The sequence below is a fragment of the Chelon labrosus genome (genome assembly GCF_963514085.1).
Source record: "Chelon labrosus genome assembly, chromosome: 4".
NCBI classification, from domain to species: Eukaryota; Metazoa; Chordata; class Actinopteri; order Mugiliformes; family Mugilidae; genus Chelon; species Chelon labrosus.
Window position 1 is genome coordinate 8651108 of NC_140340.1, and position 18858 is coordinate 8669965.

The 18858-nt window shown below is 42.3% G+C and overlaps 1 protein-coding gene across 2 annotated transcripts in view; it reads right to left on the minus strand.

Moving 5' to 3' along the window:
* The window catches only part of col7a1 (collagen, type VII, alpha 1), a 57066-nt gene extending 44109 nt beyond the window's left edge, over positions 1–12957 (minus strand). For both annotated transcript variants that reach the window (XM_084543731.1, XM_084543730.1), the window contains exons 1-12: positions 12560–12957; positions 6096–6168; positions 5788–5968; positions 5546–5702; positions 5356–5449; positions 5099–5257; positions 4783–4940; positions 4304–4433; positions 4096–4215; positions 2802–2957; positions 2470–2589; positions 2233–2382 (exon numbers count right to left, since the gene is read on the minus strand). In XM_084543731.1, the coding sequence (XP_084399857.1) occupies positions 2233–2382; positions 2470–2589; positions 2802–2957; positions 4096–4215; positions 4304–4433; positions 4783–4940; positions 5099–5257; positions 5356–5449; positions 5546–5702; positions 5788–5968; positions 6096–6159 (1489 nt within the window). In that variant the 5' untranslated portion in view covers positions 6160–6168; positions 12560–12957. The remainder of the gene's footprint in view (positions 1–2232; positions 2383–2469; positions 2590–2801; positions 2958–4095; positions 4216–4303; positions 4434–4782; positions 4941–5098; positions 5258–5355; positions 5450–5545; positions 5703–5787; positions 5969–6095; positions 6169–12559) is intronic.
* Positions 12958–18858: the final 5901 nt, after the last annotated feature.

The following is an 18858-nucleotide window of genomic DNA, read 5'->3' on the forward strand; positions in this document are numbered from 1 at the left end:
TCCACAACATATTGAAATAAGGTCAGGCCTTTGACTAGGCCATTGCAAAACATTAATTTTGTTCCTTCTTTAACCGTTCTTTTGTAGAACAACTTATTTACTTAGGGTTGTCGACTTTCTGCATGACTGTATTTCTTTTAGAATTTACTTGTATCATTCAGAAGTTATTGGCCCATCAGTGGTGACAAGTCGTCCTGGTCCAGATGCAGCAAAACAGGCTCAAACAATGACATTACCATGTTTGTGTTCAACAAACAGGATGAGGTTCTGATGCTGGAATGAAGTATTGTTTCACCTCTCATTTAACCTAAATAATTATACTTTGGTCTCATCTGTCCACAAAACGTTTTCCCAATAGTCTTCTGGCTTGTCCACGTGAGCTTTGCAAACTGCAGACGGACAGCAGTGCGGTGGCTTGCTCCTTGCCACTCTGCCATGCACACCATGGTTGATCAGTGTTCAGCTCAAGGTGGAATCATGAACATTAACATTAGCCAACGTGAGAGAGGCCTTTAGCTGTTTAGAAGTTACCCTGGATTCCTTTATGACCTATCAGGCTATTACAAGTCTTGTTTTTGGAGTGATCTTTGTTGGTTGACCACTCCTGTGGAGAGTAAACGTCATCTTAATTCTCCTTCATTTGTTCAAATCCGACTGTGGATTTGTGGGCTCCAAACTCTTTAGAGATTTTCTTATCACCTCTTTTCCTAAGGTCCACAGGAAGCTCCTTCATCCACGCCATCATTCACTTCCACAAACGTGTTGTGAAGATCAGACTGTGACAAATACCTGATTTTTAAACAAACTGGGGCGCTGAACGAATATACTAGTATAATATCTTTGTTTCATTCGTTTCGTTCTCTTTATCTAGTTTCAGAACGGCATGTTTGTTTCCAGAGATGACACATGTAAGTTAAAAACGGTGTAATGTGTTGTGTTAATGCTGCCGGCGGATAACTCCATGACCTTCAGGAAAAAGACACCGATGAGCTTAGCAGCAGCCAGCGTCACCGTGTGTCACTATCCATCGCGTTCAAAGCAGAAAGATTCGGGGGTTAAGCGCATGAATTCTTCAGAGTGGCATTACTTGGTACATTTTTAATCCCTTCCAAACTAACACTGCAGAGAGTTGCGGTGACTTTACAGTCAAATGCACAACCTGCACATGCTTCATGCCAAAAAGTCGTTATTATGGAATAAATATATGACTGAAAAGTAATCAGTGACACAATGTTTTAGTCACAGTACCACACCTTTGCCACAGTCTCTGTAATACTGTATGTGAACACAGTTATTTTCTAGCAACTGATGTGAACATGATTTACTAAAAAAGCACCATGTGTCTGACAAGAATACTAGAACAGAGCTGCTTAGTGGGGAATCCAAACAGACTAAGAATCAGACTATACAGGAATAAAGTCACGATTTATACTATATAATACATTGTTTAATAATACATTTGATTAACTGAATGACATAGTCACTGAAGCTGTTGGGAATTTTGGAAAAACTGAGACTGAAAAGGAACAAATGTATAAATTATAAACCAGACACAAGCAGCTAAAGATTGCTAACTCTGTTGGTTTGCAAAGGAACAAACAAAGAATAAACAAACTCAACCAAAGGTTATATTCTCATGGTGTATAGCATATAGAGCACTGTATACATGTCACGTCCTTGAAAGGACATCAAGGCCAAACAAACATTCTCAGTGCTTCATTACAGCTAGCTCTCTGCTCAGTACGGTGCAGTGACTCAGCCTTCAGTCAAATACCAGCGGTCCAACTCAAGTGACACCATATGGGTATTACTCATGGGAGGCAGATGGTGTGTGCGTGTGTATAATGAGTGTGTAGGTGTGCTAGAAATGTTCCCCAAACAAACCTAAACAGTAACATGTGTAGAGCCTTTAGAAGAGAGACAAACAGCGTGGAGAATGAAGATTGCCATCTTTCCTTTCCTGTCTTTTTTATTTTTTTTATTTTTGTTTCTTCTTTCCTGTTACCATACTTTACAGGACATTACACGAGGCAAACACCTTTTCCAAGAGCATTCTGTGACCATATTTGCCAAATATGAAGACACAAATACTTTATATTTAATTACATTGATAGTACTGTGCCAAATAACTGGCTGTCTTTTTGTGGGGAGGTAGAATGACCAGAGAGGAAAATTCACAGTAAGCAGAGACAGATGTTTTGTGTAGTGGTGAACTACTGAAAGCCCACCTACCAATTTTGAATCTGGCTGTTGCTACGGGGCCCTCTGTGTTTCCCTCATATAGCGGGATGATGGTGACAATGTACTCGGTGTCGGGTTGCAGCCTGGACAAAGTGTAGAACTCGCTGTCGACAGGAACCTCCACGGTCTCCACCTCACGACCTTGGCGAGCAGAACGACGAGACGTAAAGACACGTTCAAATAAATACCAGAAAGTAGCAGAAATGAAAGGTGGCCCTTTATGCTGACCTGTAAAAGGTCCCCAGACCAGGCGGTAGGCCCGCGCACCACCGACACCTCTCCATCTCACGCGAACACTGCCCTCCGACACCGTCTCCACTGTCAACTGCTGCACCGCCTCAAGGCGCACTGGCACAAGCAAAAACACGAACAGAGACACGTGCAGACATTTGATAATTATACAGAAAGCCATTCCTGCCACAGTAACACTATTGAGTATATGCACTGTATCACACATCGATCAGTTTAGCGTATTTACTGCTGCACTGTGGGCAATTTTCTTTTATCATAAAACAAAGGGTATCAAAAGGTACTGGTAATGGGCCAGAGCATGGACTCACATGTTCGAGCATTGAGGACGGATGGGGATGCTGAGTTCCGGGGGAACAAGGTGTAAAGGCTGATGACATACTCCGTGTCGGGCTGAAGTGAGCCCAAGTTGGCAGATGTGGAGTCTGCAGATAGCGACTGCTCCGACAGCTGAGCCGCTGGCTGACCTGCTCTTCCAGAAGGTGACAGAAGGTGCAGGAAGAAAGACCAATTAGCAGTAACACAAACTACACTGTACTTCATTAGGAAGACTCAGTCGACGACAAGTATTGGATTCGTCTTTCCCTTCATTAGGTTTATATCAACTTCACCTCAGGGCACAACGTGTATGAATATGTGAGCATGTCAACTGTCCCTAGCTTTACATACTGCCTTGAAATGCAATGAGCTGTCTTCAGCTTATGTGTCCCGTATGTAGAGCAGCCTTCGGGAGCAGGTAGAAACATACCACCCCTCATTACAGGATACACAGTGCATCGTCATTTAAATGCTCTCATACACGTGGCAGCCTAAATCATCAGAAGAATATCTCAGGGTGAGACTCTTCCAGCAAAGACCTGAGCTTGCCACATGTTCGGTGGGAGAAACTGTCTATCAGCCCTGAGGGGCCGACTTGTCTCTCCTGAATCATGGCATAAACACCAAGACCTCTTGTCACGCCCTGTCTGTAGAAATTAAGAACTAAATTACTGCAAATCCGTGACATAAGTAAACATTTATTTATTTTTGGTCTGCCTTATTTCGGCGATGATTATTAAAATCATTTGATATTTTAAGTAATGGTTAGGCAATAAAAACCTTTACCGACAGCCAGAGCCTGAGGAAAGTTATGTGTTGAAGTGAAGCTGGTGTTCATCACACTCAACCCAGACTGCTACACATTCTTGACATGGTTTCAACTTGCTACCAACCAGCTACTGACAAGAGTGGCTTCTGCTCATGCTTAAGCTTAATGCTTCATTCAACCAAGATTAGTTTTGTGACAAGACAATCCTGACATAGAAGGGGATCAGAGTATATTTACATTACTAAGGAACGGGAAGGATGGCTTACTGTACATTCTCGCTACAAGTGTAAAAGCACTTTCCATGCATTGAGAAACCTCTTGAAACATATAATATCGCAATAGCAATGTCTAACACACTGTATCTGTTTGCCCATTTGAAACAACATAAGTTATTTTCATGACATGTGGGAAATCTTTATGAAAATCATCCATTTGTGATTGAGAAATGTACTAGATTACAATAACCCAAATGCACAGATGAGCTGAGAAGCAGACAGAAACATCCGTGTGCGCCTGACCTCGTGGTCCGTAGGTGATCCTGTAGCCCTGGATGGGAGATGTAGGCTGATCCCACCCCACGGAGAGAGAAAAGAAGCCTGCCTGGATCAAGCGCAGACTGGAGACACCGGGCAACGATCCTAGCAGAGGAAAACAAGACATGCATGAGGCAGGTTGCAGGGAGGTCAGAGTTTTGGCAAGTTACCATGCCCCTTTTATTTCACTCACTGGTTCGTTGCTTGGCAGAAGCAGATTCTCCCACGCTGTTGGGGTACTGGGCGATGACGGTCACGAGGTAATCTGTTCCTGACCTCAGCTCTCGTGCGGTAAAAGTCCTCTGACTGGCAGAGAGAGTATCCTGCAGGGGGAGATGGAGGTCATCTTTGTAAAAAAGTCATACCTAAAACAAGTTATTGCAAAGTGAGCACCTGAAAAATTGGACAAGCCATGGCATCATTTTAACAGTATCATTCCTGCCAGTGTATGCAGAAGGAATTTCAGGCTATGCTGTGCCACATTTGAATAAAGACGGTACACCGAATAGACATGTTTATACTCAGCCTCAAAGCATAGGTTTCTTTAGCAAAACAACACCAACTTTGGCTCCTTTAACTGCAATTACCTACTTCTACAGTATGTAGGGCACATGAATTTGCTTCTGGCCATCACCACATGTCAGTACAGTATCCTTTATGACCTGGACTCACCTGACGTAGTTCTGCAACGATTGGCTGGCCCAGGCCAGAGAGGGGTACGTACTGGACTACATAGCCACTCACAGGACCCCCCGCGGGACTCCAGCGAAACCTGAGAGAATCAGACGTCTGACCTGTGAACTGAATGTTGGACGGACCAGAAAAGGCCTCTGAGGAGGGGAGAGGAGAGGGTGGAAGCAGAATGAGACAGGAATAAAATCAGACATAGATTCAGTTTCAGAAAACTGTACCCAAGATCATAATTAACACGTAACTGTGACTGCACAGGTTTTATTATAATACGTTAAGTTGTGATAACCACACATACCATCGCTGGCAAAGACCCCCCCTGCTTTTGAACACACTCGAGGGCTCACAAGAGGAAGGAGAGTGTTCAGCAGTTTGAAGTCCCCAACAAAAGAGGTGAAATCACTGCTGGGCTGGGAGGCGATCTGAGCCAACTCACTTCTGTCTGCACTCTTAACGCCTAATAAACACCAGAAGTTGGCAGAGAAACAAAGAAATGACAGTGTTTCGCAAGTAAAATAATCCCAAGAGAAGCGAGACTGCAGGTGAGACACGTACCAACCGCAAAAACATGCACCCCCTGACCGCGCAGCTTCTGCGCTGGTTCCTGCACGCTGTCCTGTGACTTCCCGTCCGTGATCAGGATAGTTATCTGAAAGTTTAGCAAGATCCAGACAGGTAGAATTAGCAACACGAGAACAGCTATATTAAACATGCTGTTAAAGAATGATGATCCTGCTCTTTAGACCTTTGGGACGTCCCGACTGGACGAAGGGTTGAAGAAGTTATCGGAGACAAACTTGAGACCAGCACCAGTGCGTGTGTTTCCACCTTTATAGTTTAGATTCTGCACAGCGCTCACAAGCTCAGTGCCGTTCAGATACGAGGTGAAGGTGAACTCAACCCTGCAGGAAAAAAACAAACAGCCATTAATATATAATTCTTCACCTGCAGCGGAGAAGTGAGGGGAATATTAACCCTGTCAATCACCTTGAGGTGTCGCTGTACTGTATGGCGCCAAACCGAATTCCTGACGCGCTGACGGAGCCGGCAAATGGTTTTACAATTCCAGCCATGAAGCCCTTCACCTGCAGGAAGTTTGCTCGGCCAATGCTGGAAGACCCATCAACCAGGAAAACAATATCTGCCGCTTGCACATTATTACACCTGCCTGTAGAGTGACGGACGACACATGAAAGTATGTGAAGAACAGACACGCTTTGTGTAATATAAACAGAAGCAAAACATTAGTATTGGTCTGGGATGATGTGATAAAAGGAAGGATGATTAAAACTAACCCTGAGCGTTAGCCTGTTTCATGGAGAACAGGAGGACAGTCAGAGTGAAAACCTGGCTCCACATCTTCACAACCTGGACACACAAAGAGCAAATAAATGTTTTTATTTATTCATTCATTCATTCATCTTCTGTAACCACTTGTCCTGTGAAGGGTTGCTCGGGGGCTGGAGCCTATCCCAGCTGTCATCGGGCAAGAGGCGGGGTACACCCTGGACAGGTCGCCAGTCTATCACAGGGCTAACACAGAGAGACAGACAACCGTTCACACTCACATGCACACCTAGAATCACTGATTAACCTAACCAGCATGTCTTTGGGCGGTGGGAGGAAGCTGGAGTACCCGGAGAGAACCCACGCAGACACAGGGAGGACATGCAAACTCCACACAGAAAAAAATGCGACCTTTTGTTCTTTCTCATTGAAAGTCATCTTTCCGCCGGTCACCTGATCTTGGAACTTTCCTTTCAATTCCCATTAGTCATTTGGTCTACAGCTTCTATTGAGGATAGTTCAACCCTGTTATTTGTGGAGTTGTCTGTGTTTCCTTACAGGTCTATCATTGTTCCTGCCCGTACCTGTTCTAAACCACCTAGCATCTTTGATGCTGCCTGCCAACCTCTTCTACAGACACTTAGCATACTCCTTTTATTTTATCAGCCTGGGACAACCTCGATTTGTATATTGCAGTTTCATTCATTTCATATGGTTAGTGGATAGTAAAAGTCTGGATAAATGTTTTCTAAACTGGCACAATGACAAAGACACAAGGTAAGTTAAGGTAGAAGCAGAAATACAATCCTGATCTCAGTGCTAGTTCAGTTACCAACACTGAAACCTTCACTTACTGCTCAGTTTAATACCATATGCTCCTGACAAAGGCTCCAAATGGCCACCACCATACAACAGAAATTAAAAAAAATGAGCTTACAGAGTAGTCTTAAGATTCGTTCATTGTAGTTTCACGAAAGAAAATGAGAAAGGGCATAATAAGTGACCTCTAACAGTAGTAGTGCTGACTGATTGATAGCATTTTCATTGCAAAATGAACATGGCCCATCTCAAAAGACCGAAAGCCTGAAATCCATGCAAACATTTGACCTGTCACATTAGGCCTCAAATACTTAGGATACGCGTTCATGCTATTTGACCAACAAGTCAAAGCCCCGGCGAGTTGTCAGGCTCATTCAGACGAATCAGTGACAATTTGGTTGCGAGGTTAGCTGGTGCAATATCTGAGAATAATGAGGACATTGTGGACACACTTTATTTATCTCGGGTTGTGCAAGAGTGTTGCATAAACTCTGGTGTTGACTAAATTTAAACTGATTCTTGGCGTCAAGCATTAACCGTCTCTACAGTTTAAGGATATGTATGGTACTGCAAAAAAATATGCAGAGAAACACAAACCCAGGACAGGCTTCTTCTTCGCCGGTGCAATAAACACCGACACGCAATCGCATACAGTACTTTGAACCTATGTTTGCTCTGTATCTGTTTTTGGTTATTGTATGTCTGGAATACAGATGCCAGATCCTCATGGACAATGTGTACCATCTTGAAAAACACACGGCATATGCTAGAGACATTAACAAGTCAGGTCTCTTCTCTTTGAAGACTATGATCTATGCTTTCATCCCCTTAAGCTCACAGTGACCTAAACTGTCACTGTCAGCTCATTTCACTGACAGGTTTCATCAGGTGAAGGACATCCATTAAGGATGAGGAACATTTCTTTTTGTTTCAACAGTCACATTCACCTTTATGTTGACAGCGATGAAGTGCACAGAAGCCTCTGGAAATAGTTGACAGATGTTGAGCCAGGCCAGACCAGGCCAGGCCTGGACTACTGTAGCTAAAGCAACTATAAAGGGGTCCAAGCACCCAAAGCCAACTCGACCCCGGAGAGACGTCTCCACTCGTGTCAGACATGGTGCTGCACGGAGTCGTTTTTATGCGTGGTCCCATCCCTACGACCCTCACACTGACCACATACAGAGACAGACATTTGAGATGGTTTTTGGTTAAAAACAATTTCCTTTAGCACCCACTCAAGGCGCAAATTCCTCTAATCATTTACATAAAAGGACTCGTTGATTAAACATGGACACGTGGGTCGTGTCTCGCAATTTGTCTCGCCAAGTTACAGTGATTTTCCTAATAGCGCCGCTTGGCCAACAACTTTGACAAGCATAACATACAATGTACACAATTAAAAAGTCCTTGCAATAATTATTTCATCCTTCTCTTGCAGTATGTCCTTCTCGCACCATTGCTCTTGTAAGTCCTCCCTTCCTGGGTAAACTAAATTTATTACTGAACACTGAGTCAAATATACAATGTGATGAGCAAATATACACTGGCTACCGAAGCCAGACTGACTGTTGGAGAGCCATCGTCAGAACAAAACCACACGAGGCTGTGGTGGATGCTCGCTGACAGGCTTCATAACGTTCAACAACTAAATGAGCCTTTTAGCCAGCACTTAGATGACAAGATCAAAACGACCAGCAGCTGGTATGTTAGCTTAAGAATGAAGGTAACAAAATCCACCGACCAGCTCTAAACGTCTGTGGTTGGACAGGTTATATCTTGTTTGTTTAAACTTAGCAACATTACACTTGCCACTGTAATCCTTATAGGACTACCTCAAAAAATAAGGACTCACATCTTTGTAGAATAGGGAGTACATAATGTGCAGAAAAACTGTAAAAAAAAATAACAGTAGACAAATACCAGGATTTGTTGCCCTTGTCCTCCTTCAGGCATTCAGACACAAGCTCATAATTACCCATAAATGTCTGTTCCCTTTGAAAGACCACAAACCCAACATTTTATTTTTTTTTTGGTCCCCATCACACAGCACACACGTAAAGCCTAATATGTTCCAAATGCAAGCCCCCTTTCCCTTTTCGAGATTCAAAGTATTTATTTCAAGACGTCTACTACACCTATAAAATGAAATTATGTGCAATTAACTCGTAACAAACCACCCCAGCTCGGCTACCTTTCATGTTATTTTTCTCTTTCCTGTGTAAAATCTCTTGAAGCAATCTGTATTTCTTGTCATGTAAGCCAGGTGCTGCGACCACAGTCTTGGCCTGTTTCTGAGGTAGTTAGGTGTCGGCCGAGTTAACAGACACAGTAATTGAAAGACATTATTATACGAGGAAACACCAGCTGACGACTAAAAGTGGATATAAATGTTGAAAGGATCACAAACAATTGATTTCTTCCTGCCGCTCCCACAATACACACCACAAATACTACTCTATTTCAGGTCTCAAACATAATCTGTGTGCACGTGCACACAATGTAACTGGTATAGGCCTCATGTGTTATTTATTTATTTTTTTACAGCATACGTACAGTAATGGCGGCTCCCTGCAGACCTCTCAGGGAGGACATTGGTGGCAATATTAATCAATGCTGCAAAGAAGATCTATTCACTGGGTAAATTAACAGTGGGCTAACTCAAAATTGCCACATTCCATTAAACAATTAGTTTTTAATGTTGAACTCAGGTAGCAATACCACCAGTAACCACTAGATGACTGCCATTTATCACTGCCACATTTCAGGTGCTCTGGATGTAAATTAACTTCTTTTTTAGAAGTATCCAGAAAAAAGCACAGTTGCACTGGAGTTGAGACTGTGCAACACATTTGTCCCTATTTAAACTGCATTACTCACTTGTACTGAAATTGTGCTCGTCTCTTTCTAAACAGCAAAATGATAATTACCCTCCCACTGAATTCAGGCACGTTCCTGACTAGATCCCTCTAAGCATGGCCAGGGCCTTCAGATATCCCAGACTGATGCCGTTCTACAGGAATATCCTAACTGGCTGCAGCGGTGATTGGAAAAACAGGTTACATATGATGAAAGAACGTTAGCGCCAACCCACCCGGAAGCCTTTCATATTGCATCCGCAGTTAAAAAAAAACACAGTAAATATGAAAGGTCAATCAGAACGATTAGCTGAGTGATTAGCTCATTGAACAGGGCAGTCTACAAAAGTGACAGTGACTGACAGATAGCCTAACAGGCGGTTTAGGCTAGCACCGTACACACCATAGTGTAACCATGTGCCGCGGCGACACAGACCGCAAGAGCTGTGATTGGTCCGCTTGGTAGTAGCGTGTTTCCACTTTAGTGTTACCGACTGCTTCTCCATCTTCGCAAATTTCAAATTGACTATTATGTATCAATAAAGAAGGAACACATCGAGGAAAGGTTAACTGAGGAGGTTTGGAGGTACAAACATTTGTAGGACTCGTCTTCTTCTCGTCGACATTTCAGCGAAAAGTTTCAGTCGCAATTGTTGAAAGTGAAGCAGGAAGTAGAAACAAAAATGAACCCGGCTGGCAAAAAAAGACACAGCACCGTGTTTTTACAGAGCCAGCCAGACCGACGAGCGCACAAGTATAAATGGCTCGCACCAGCATTGGCTACGTGCATAGGTTACGGCATCTATGTCCCGCAGTACCTTAAATGAGCCTTAACACTGTGGCTGAATGGGGTAGAATAATTTTTTTCTTTCTTGCTTTGGCAGAGTGACATCTGATCAAGAAAAGTATATTTAAAGTACATCTCCAGTGTGGCTCCTAAACCTGGAATTTTCAAAAGTATAATGTAACAGAGGAAGGACCACACCCACCACATGCCACCTGGGGTGTTAAACAAATCACGTGGGTTAAAAGGTCAAATAGACAGCAAAGTGCTTCTCACAGGCCCCATAAACAGGATTCAAGTGAGGACTTAACAGGGAAAAAAACACAATGTGTACGTAACAGCATTTGCAGAGGAAGAAACGGTCTTTTCAAGGATCAAAAAAAGGTTTAGGACTCATCCCAGAGCTTCTGCTGGGACCTGAACAGAGGCTGGACTGTGCTTTCTAAAAGCACCGTTCAAGATGTTTCAGGCTGGATCACAGAGTTGTAGTTTAGCAGAGATGCCATTCTCCCAGGGGGGGCGGCGGCCCACAGACCACTGCAATGTGACAGAGTGCAGTATTGTGTGAGAACCAGGAGCCCTGAGAACAAGCCAGCCAAGGGACAGTGACAAAAGTGGACAAGGGGATAAGGGGGTCATAAGAGGGTGAGATGTCAGAGTAAATTACTTAAATCTCCTGCAAACAAATTAAAAAAAAAATGTGAAAAAATGCTCTTACACTAGGATTTTGTGTACTTGACACCCTGAAGCTGCTGCAGAGTTCTGCTCTGAGGAAGTATAGGAGTCAGTAACAGAAAAGACTGATTACTCACTTTTGGCCTCTCTGGTCAAGCTCATCATCCCTCACTTCCGACAATAATCGTTCCATCAACCAAACCAAACAAAAGTACCACATACAGCAGCGTTTAAAAAAAACTTCCATGACCTCTCGTTGGAACACGCTTCAAAATAAGCTCTGCTTTGTATTACTATTAACAAAAGCCAGATGGACTAAATCAGGGAAACGACTGAATTCCTCATCAAAGAGTTATCCTTCTCATTCAAGGACATGAATGGACAGAGACGAGTCACATTCCCCCAGGTTATTGCTAAATTTAACCCAACACAATTAAAGAGCAGTTCAAGCTCAAGTAATAATCAAAACCGGCACACTGTTGATGTTTTAAGCACCCGTCTCTGAACACAATGTAATAAACTGAAACACACGCAGTAGGTAGCAGCAGCAGCAGCAGCAACGGTTCTCTATAGATGACACACTTGGAACCAGTCCAGTCCGACATCCACCACCAGGGTGGCACGTCAAAAATCTAACCAAGCACGGCTGCAACAGTGCAGGGGGCGAGGGTGAAGGCGAGGCAGAGAGGAAGAGTTTAATCAGGTGAATGATTTCGAGACGTTTTATTTTCAATTACACATATCTCCAAGGATTTTTTTGTTGTTGTTGTCGTGTGAGCCAAACCACAGCAAAGACACGGTTACCCTCAGAAGTAGAACAGACAATTGAAACCAATGAAGGCATAAAGACAGATGAGGGAGATTCCCCTTTACTGAGAAGCATCACGGTGGAATAAAGCCCAAGAGTTCAGCTGAGGTAAGGATGGTTGTACACGGTCCTGTGTTACTCACAGCAGGGAGTTAAGAGTTTGTTTTTCTGCGTTTTGCATTCTTTTGAAACTCATTAATGTCCATTTACCCTGGGAACCCCTCAGCCAGATGTTGGTGGTCTGAGCAATTAAGATAAATACTATTTTATTACACTCCAAACGAGATGAAAATGAGGTGATGAATGTGCTGCCCAGTCTTGTTCAAAGTCAAGGTTTGAGCTGCTGGGAAAGCAATAAGTAGTGGTATGCTCGGGTTGGAGCTCTATGTGAGATCAGAATGTGCAGAGCAATCAACCCCAAACTACAAACAGACATTAAGACGTGATCCCCATTCTGTAGTTGTAGAAATGCAGCTTTGTGCACAACCGCTCTGAGACAAGCAGGGCTCTTTAAGATCCTCATCTTACCTGAGGATTTCTGCTCCGTGCACCGGGCCACAGCCTGCCGCTCCACACCTTTCCACCTGTGGCATATCCAGCCCAAGCTCTCCGTGCAGTGTGTGGTCGCACAGCGGTATCCACTGCTCCGAGATTCACAAAAAAACCACAAGGTCCTCTGCAACTCAAAAACACAACTCCATTCACTGCATCCCTGCAGGGGACTAATAAGACAGTGAGAGCTTTTTCTGATTCCCGAGGCTGCCTTGCTCAGAGTAGGCTGAACTCAAGCAGCAGCAGAACAGTCCAGACTTGCTCGGATGCCTGAAGGGGAGTACTATGAGCTCTCCCTTTCTGCTGTGTGTGTGTTTTTTTTTTCTTTTTTCTTCAGCCTCATTCTCTTCGCCTCGTCCCTCCCTGCTGCCTGCATGCAATAAAGACATGTTACCATGCGGCGCTGAATCATTTCGTTACTTCTCCTGGCACGACTGGACGCCCAGGATCACCTGTTTTCAAGCAGATCGGCTCAATTTACCTGTCAGACCACGTGGCTTCCATTGGCCCGCTGGGGACTGTCAATAAAAAACTAGTGTGCACGTTTACGAATTAAAGCAACTTCAAATATGATTATTTATTTATTTATTTGTTGTTGTTGTTTTTTTTTATCATAATTTTCATCTAAATACAAGCACACTGATTTATTCCAATCTTTTTTTACACCTGTCCTCATGTGGTCTTTCACTCATGATGCTCTCTTGTTGGGAGGCCAGCCAAAGACTCATGTGCAAGCTTGAAAGTTATTTTATTTCTAAAACAAAAAAATTCACAACAGATATAAAGGTGGATGTGCATATGTGGAAATGCAAATTATAGTCCCTCGATGTTAAATTATAACCTGTGCAAAAACTCATAAAGACATCTTAAATGGACAAGCTACGACTTAACTTTGCTCACAAAACTAAATATTATACGACATGTTATTATATATAGTGGATTGTGTTTGAGCCATGACTTACATGTGAAAACAATGGGATCATTTTACAAAAAAATATGGTTTTAAAGAGTCAGAAACTACTAAAATTAAATAAATAAATGAATAAATAATACATTTTCATCTGCTCTAAAATGCTGGATTGTATCTCGATAAGATAGGACATGTTGGGTCTCAACAAGGGTCTCAATTGCTATAGCTCTTCTGAACTTTGGCAGTGCATATAGGCATACATGCATGAATTCATGTAGAAAACAAACGGTTTGAGGTGATTGCAAATCAAAATGCATTGAAATAAGAGCAAGATAGCATCCCTGCATAATCCCCAATTCTTACACAAATCACAATAAAACGTATTTCCCCATGCCCTCAGGAATAGAATGAGTTTCACCCTTACCCCTGACTTTTACTCTGTCCCATTAACGTCTGAGGTTTTACAGGTATGCAGATGCCTATGCTAGTTTTTCTTCCTCTTAGCATGTCTGTCTTCCATGGGTTAGGTTTAATGATCATTTCATCTTTCATTTTAAACATTTTTTGCAAGTTTTTCTAGTCATGGAAAAGCATTCGTCATATCGTTCTATAGGTATCATTGTTCATAAAAATAAAATGAACTGTCTGCCAGAGTCAGTCAGTAGACACTCCCTGATTCCATTATCTTCTTGCCAAAACCAGCCTCTTTAATGTTCAACCTCTGTAATTCAGATCAACGCAAATTAGACTCCTTTCCAGAGCCCCATCCCGCTGTTACCTCTTATTAGTGTGCTATTTACCGCAGCCATAGCAACACCTGCACAACCGAGCTCTGCCCACAGGGATGGCATCACATTGTCAATTACGGTCTCATTCTAGCTTAGTGTACCACACTGCTGCTCATCAAACTGTGTCTGAATTTATTTATAAAGTGAAGTATTTTCCCACACCCACTAACAGGGAGACGGTTTTACCATTTTTTCCCCCGGCTATCCCCTGTCCCACGGCATCTGAGGTTTTGAAATCATGCAGATACCAAGCAGTTTTTCTTCTGTTTATGCTTTCAAACCACGCTGTTTCTCATTAACCTGAGCCGTTATTATAGAATATTTACATTTTATATTCAGCTAAGATTTTAGTACAAGCAGCCCTCTGAGCTCCTTCAGGCTCCTCCAGAGCATAGGTTGCTATAATTACCAGTTATTCCTGTTGACACTTGTAAGTGAAGGCAGTGACATGCATATTCTCACCATGCGGTGGGATTCCTTCGGGATTTTCATGCCAGTGCATTGTTACTTGTCTCAGTAACACACTTACGGGTCAGATGGGTGGTGTATTCATTTGCATTCACTTTTTCTTAGTCACTGAATCCACTTTGTACTTTTAGAGAAAGACACAAACAGCGGAAAGAGGAAGCCTGAAAAGCAGACAGAGCTCTAACCAAATCTGTGCACGGCAGATGTGTTGCGCAGCTCTGGATCTTTTAAACCAGCCAACACAAGTGGAACCATAACCATGTTGCACTAATAAAAGCACATTCCAGCCCTAGAATGTATGTTCCTCCTGACACTGCCTTTTTCTGAACCTCTGCTGGTTAGGGACAATAAAGACAAGATGACTTGTGGCTTGAATTGCTTCAGTTTGTGTTTTGCATCTCCTGCGCATATTCACAAGTGCATCATTCAGTCTTAATCATAATCAAGCTACAACAGTAAACAGTCTGAAGCCTTTGGCTGGAGGGCATATGGCTTGGATTCCCAGATCGGCTAAATTCCTCCACCGTCCCCAACTTTCCTGATGAATTTGTCCTGTAGCCCAGAAGCTGTGAACAGTGGTTATCGCTCAGATATTATTAAACGACTTGTAAAAGATTTTGCACATGTGAAAATCACTAATTTCTGAAGAGTAGTAAGATATGCAGCTGGGAGAAGATGTCAGTGAAAAGACATCATAACGTCTGCTCTCAACGCTTTGGCAAGGGTTATTGTTCTTCTCATGGGAGCTAGTTAAACACATGTGATTAAAAAAAAAAAAAAAAGAGGAGGCAAAGCTGACAAGAATTATAGCTTGTAATGTTCAAAAATTAACTTTTAGTAACAAGTAGCAGTCACTAAGTGTGAACATGTTTCATGAGGAAATGGACTGGAGGTGTGTACTTTGAGATAATCATATTAATTCCAGATAAAATCCACACATGAACCTCATTTGCTTGTCTTGTTATCCTGGTGTAATTATTGTCTCTTCAAAAATGTGATCTCTATCCTGAAATGAATCTAAACTCTTATTAGCAATCTCTGTGTTTGAAAAGAAATGTGATCTGATTAAAAAGAAATAAATATAACTTCTTTATTCTGTATGAGAAGAAGACTTCCGCGTTCCTGTTGTTTTGCAGATGAAATGAGGCGAAGAGACTAAATGATACTATGTCATGCCTGTTTTCTTTGGGACTGACACTGATCTCCACATGTTAAGATGATTTGAAGATGTATGACAACATGGAGGATGGGAGAGATTACAGCGGAGTGTAATGCCTCTTCCTGTAGAGACACTTTTCCCCTTTCACCTTTGCAAACATACTATTGTCTGAGTGGTTTTGGTGTTTTCTTTCTGCCACTGTGTGTACACGTCTGAGTGCAGACCGGTGACAAGAGACAAATCCTCTCAGGTCTGTGTTGTTTGAAACAGAGAGAAACCTCAGAATGTGTGTTTGCTTTGAGTTATCCTCAAGAACAATTTCGTCCTAAATCTATCTCCTCCACAGGGGCACAAAGAGGGAAGGGTTTACCTCACCAAGAGGGAGGAATTCGTGGGCCTCCTTCTGGAGAGGAAGCAGGTGGATGAACAGCCAGGCTGTCCTGTTTTGATCCTCAATCGCCTGCAGCTTTCTCCTCAAATACCACCTGTCCAGGTGACATACAGCACAGTGACCTTCTCTCACATTAAAGACGGAGTTGATTGCAGTTGAGGATAGAGGAGGAAGAGCCAGGGTGGAACATGAAATTTAAAACACACTCAGACGAGTACAATAGAACGATAAGTGTTTCACAGGATAATGGTTAGATCACTAAAAGGCTTTAACAGGAGAACACTGAGTACACTGCAGATCTCCTTCAGAATACAGATTATGTCAGGAATGTCTAATTTCGTGTTCCCGCTCATATTTAAGTGAAAAGCAGAAGTCCAGTAGAGGTCAGGTCAGTCTGGTGCCATGACCTGTCCTGGTCCCTACCATAAAAACACCCCAGCAGAACTCGTAAAACAACACATAGTGATTATTACATCTTTGGTTTTGGATTAAATACAATTTGTTAATTTGTGAGCTGTGTGGTAGGTGGAATTCTGTGGTCTGAGCCTAGCCTAGCCTTTATTCGCTATGCTAAGCGAAGTTAGCTGCTGATGGTAACTTCATAAGCCGATAACATACGTGTCAGTTGTATCCATCTCACCGAGACAACAAAGAAACATACTTCCCAAAAATTGTGAAACCTTTCCTTGTTTTGTTGTCATTGAGAGCATATTCACTGAGATGAATGAAGAAAACATCATTCCATATAACAAAAAAGTATTATGATAATCAATAGCAGTGGTGCAAACACGTCTCATGTGTAAAATCGACTGGGAGGGAAAACTGAAAGGCTGTTCGGATATGGTCAGTGAGTGATCTTATGTCATATTTGCACACATTAAGCACACAGGGACATAAAATGCACAACATATGCTGCACAGAAACCAAATGGAAACAACAGAATGAAATGTTGCGTGCAATGAAACTAAATGAAAACTGCTGGGAGACACATTCACTCATTGACTCACCCTTGAGGAAACTGACTGGTTACTTAAGTAATTGATTATGATATCTATATTTATATGATACAATATGATACGATACGATACGATATCTACATTTATATGATATGATACGATACGATACAATACGATACGATATCTACGTTTATACGATACGATATGATACGAGAATCCTTTCATTTGTCCCACAGTGGGGAAATTTGCAGTGTTGCAGCAACATATAGTTAAGGACAGTGCAGGCAAGATAAGGAATAGTAAACATTAAAAAAACACAGGTTCCAGACAGCAGCCCAGAACAGAAGCTGAAATTGAACATCTTACTAAAAACAGATGAGGTTCCATTAGGGCAGTGTGCACCCAGCGTCAAATCTAATATTACTGGTACCTCACCAATGTGCTCCTCCAGGACAAACCTCACAGTCTGCACATGAACAGTTGTGTTTCTAAAACTGCAAAGGCTGAAAAAATAAAATAAGTTAGTTTTAGCTTTATGCATGGCCTGCACACCATCACTCCACTTTCAGGGAGAATTTTAATAGAATGTAAAATAGAAAGGTGAAAATGTGCTGGTTACTTGTATTAAAGTAAGGACATCCGCACAAGAAAAAAATAGTTTCACAGTTCAACTTGAAGCTTTTCATTGGCCTTAGATGTGCCATTTTTATCTCAAAAGTCTCTACAGACAACACTAGATACAATAGATACCCAGTAGAAGTTCAGTAGACATCAAGGGTACTTTTTTGGCTGCTCTCAGCACATTTATCAATGATCACAAATCTGCGTTCTCAGTATGTGAGGGGCAGACAGAGCGCTACAGCTGATCTTAATAACGACTTTCTAATAACAGAGCGGTAACATGTCTGAACACACTGAAGTAAACAATGGCAGTGTCTTTGATGATTCACCAGTCTGGCTTGGAAGTTCACTTCCGCAGCAACTGGTGGGCATCGTCGCTCTTGGCCTGGAAGATCTGACATGTTTCAGAAGATTCAAACGCAAAAACCTTGGGATCAAACAAATGTGCGAGTCTTGACGTCCGTTTTAAAAGGAAAACAGACGCACTCAGACCGCTTTTGTCTTTAATCTCCACGCATCATAGCCTCCTGTGTAGGTGGAGCTAAAGAACTTACTTTGTTGCGTTTAAATGAAAACATATTTTGACAATGTGAGACAATGGATAGAGAAACTCTTTCATTCATCATTTAGTTCTATTTCAGGAATTACACCTGATCACATTTGGGGTGTGGTCCTGTTTTCACTGGAGTACTAGCTTTTTAAAATGGGTATTATTTTAGCTCTTCAGCTGTCCCATAACTCTCTATAACAACAGGGTTAAGAGGGTTTAAAGAGAGTGTTTGCGTGCAAATACCTTGACTTTCAGAGCCTTCCAAATTACGTGTGAGTGTGTGTGAACGCGTGCGTGTGTGCAGATAGACATGAATCCTCATTCATTGTTCCCCTTAAAGACATTTCTTCTTTGAATTTTTTTGTCAGATTGATAAAGAAATAGCTTGAAATGTTTGGAAACAGATGACACCTTGCTGAAATCAACACCAGT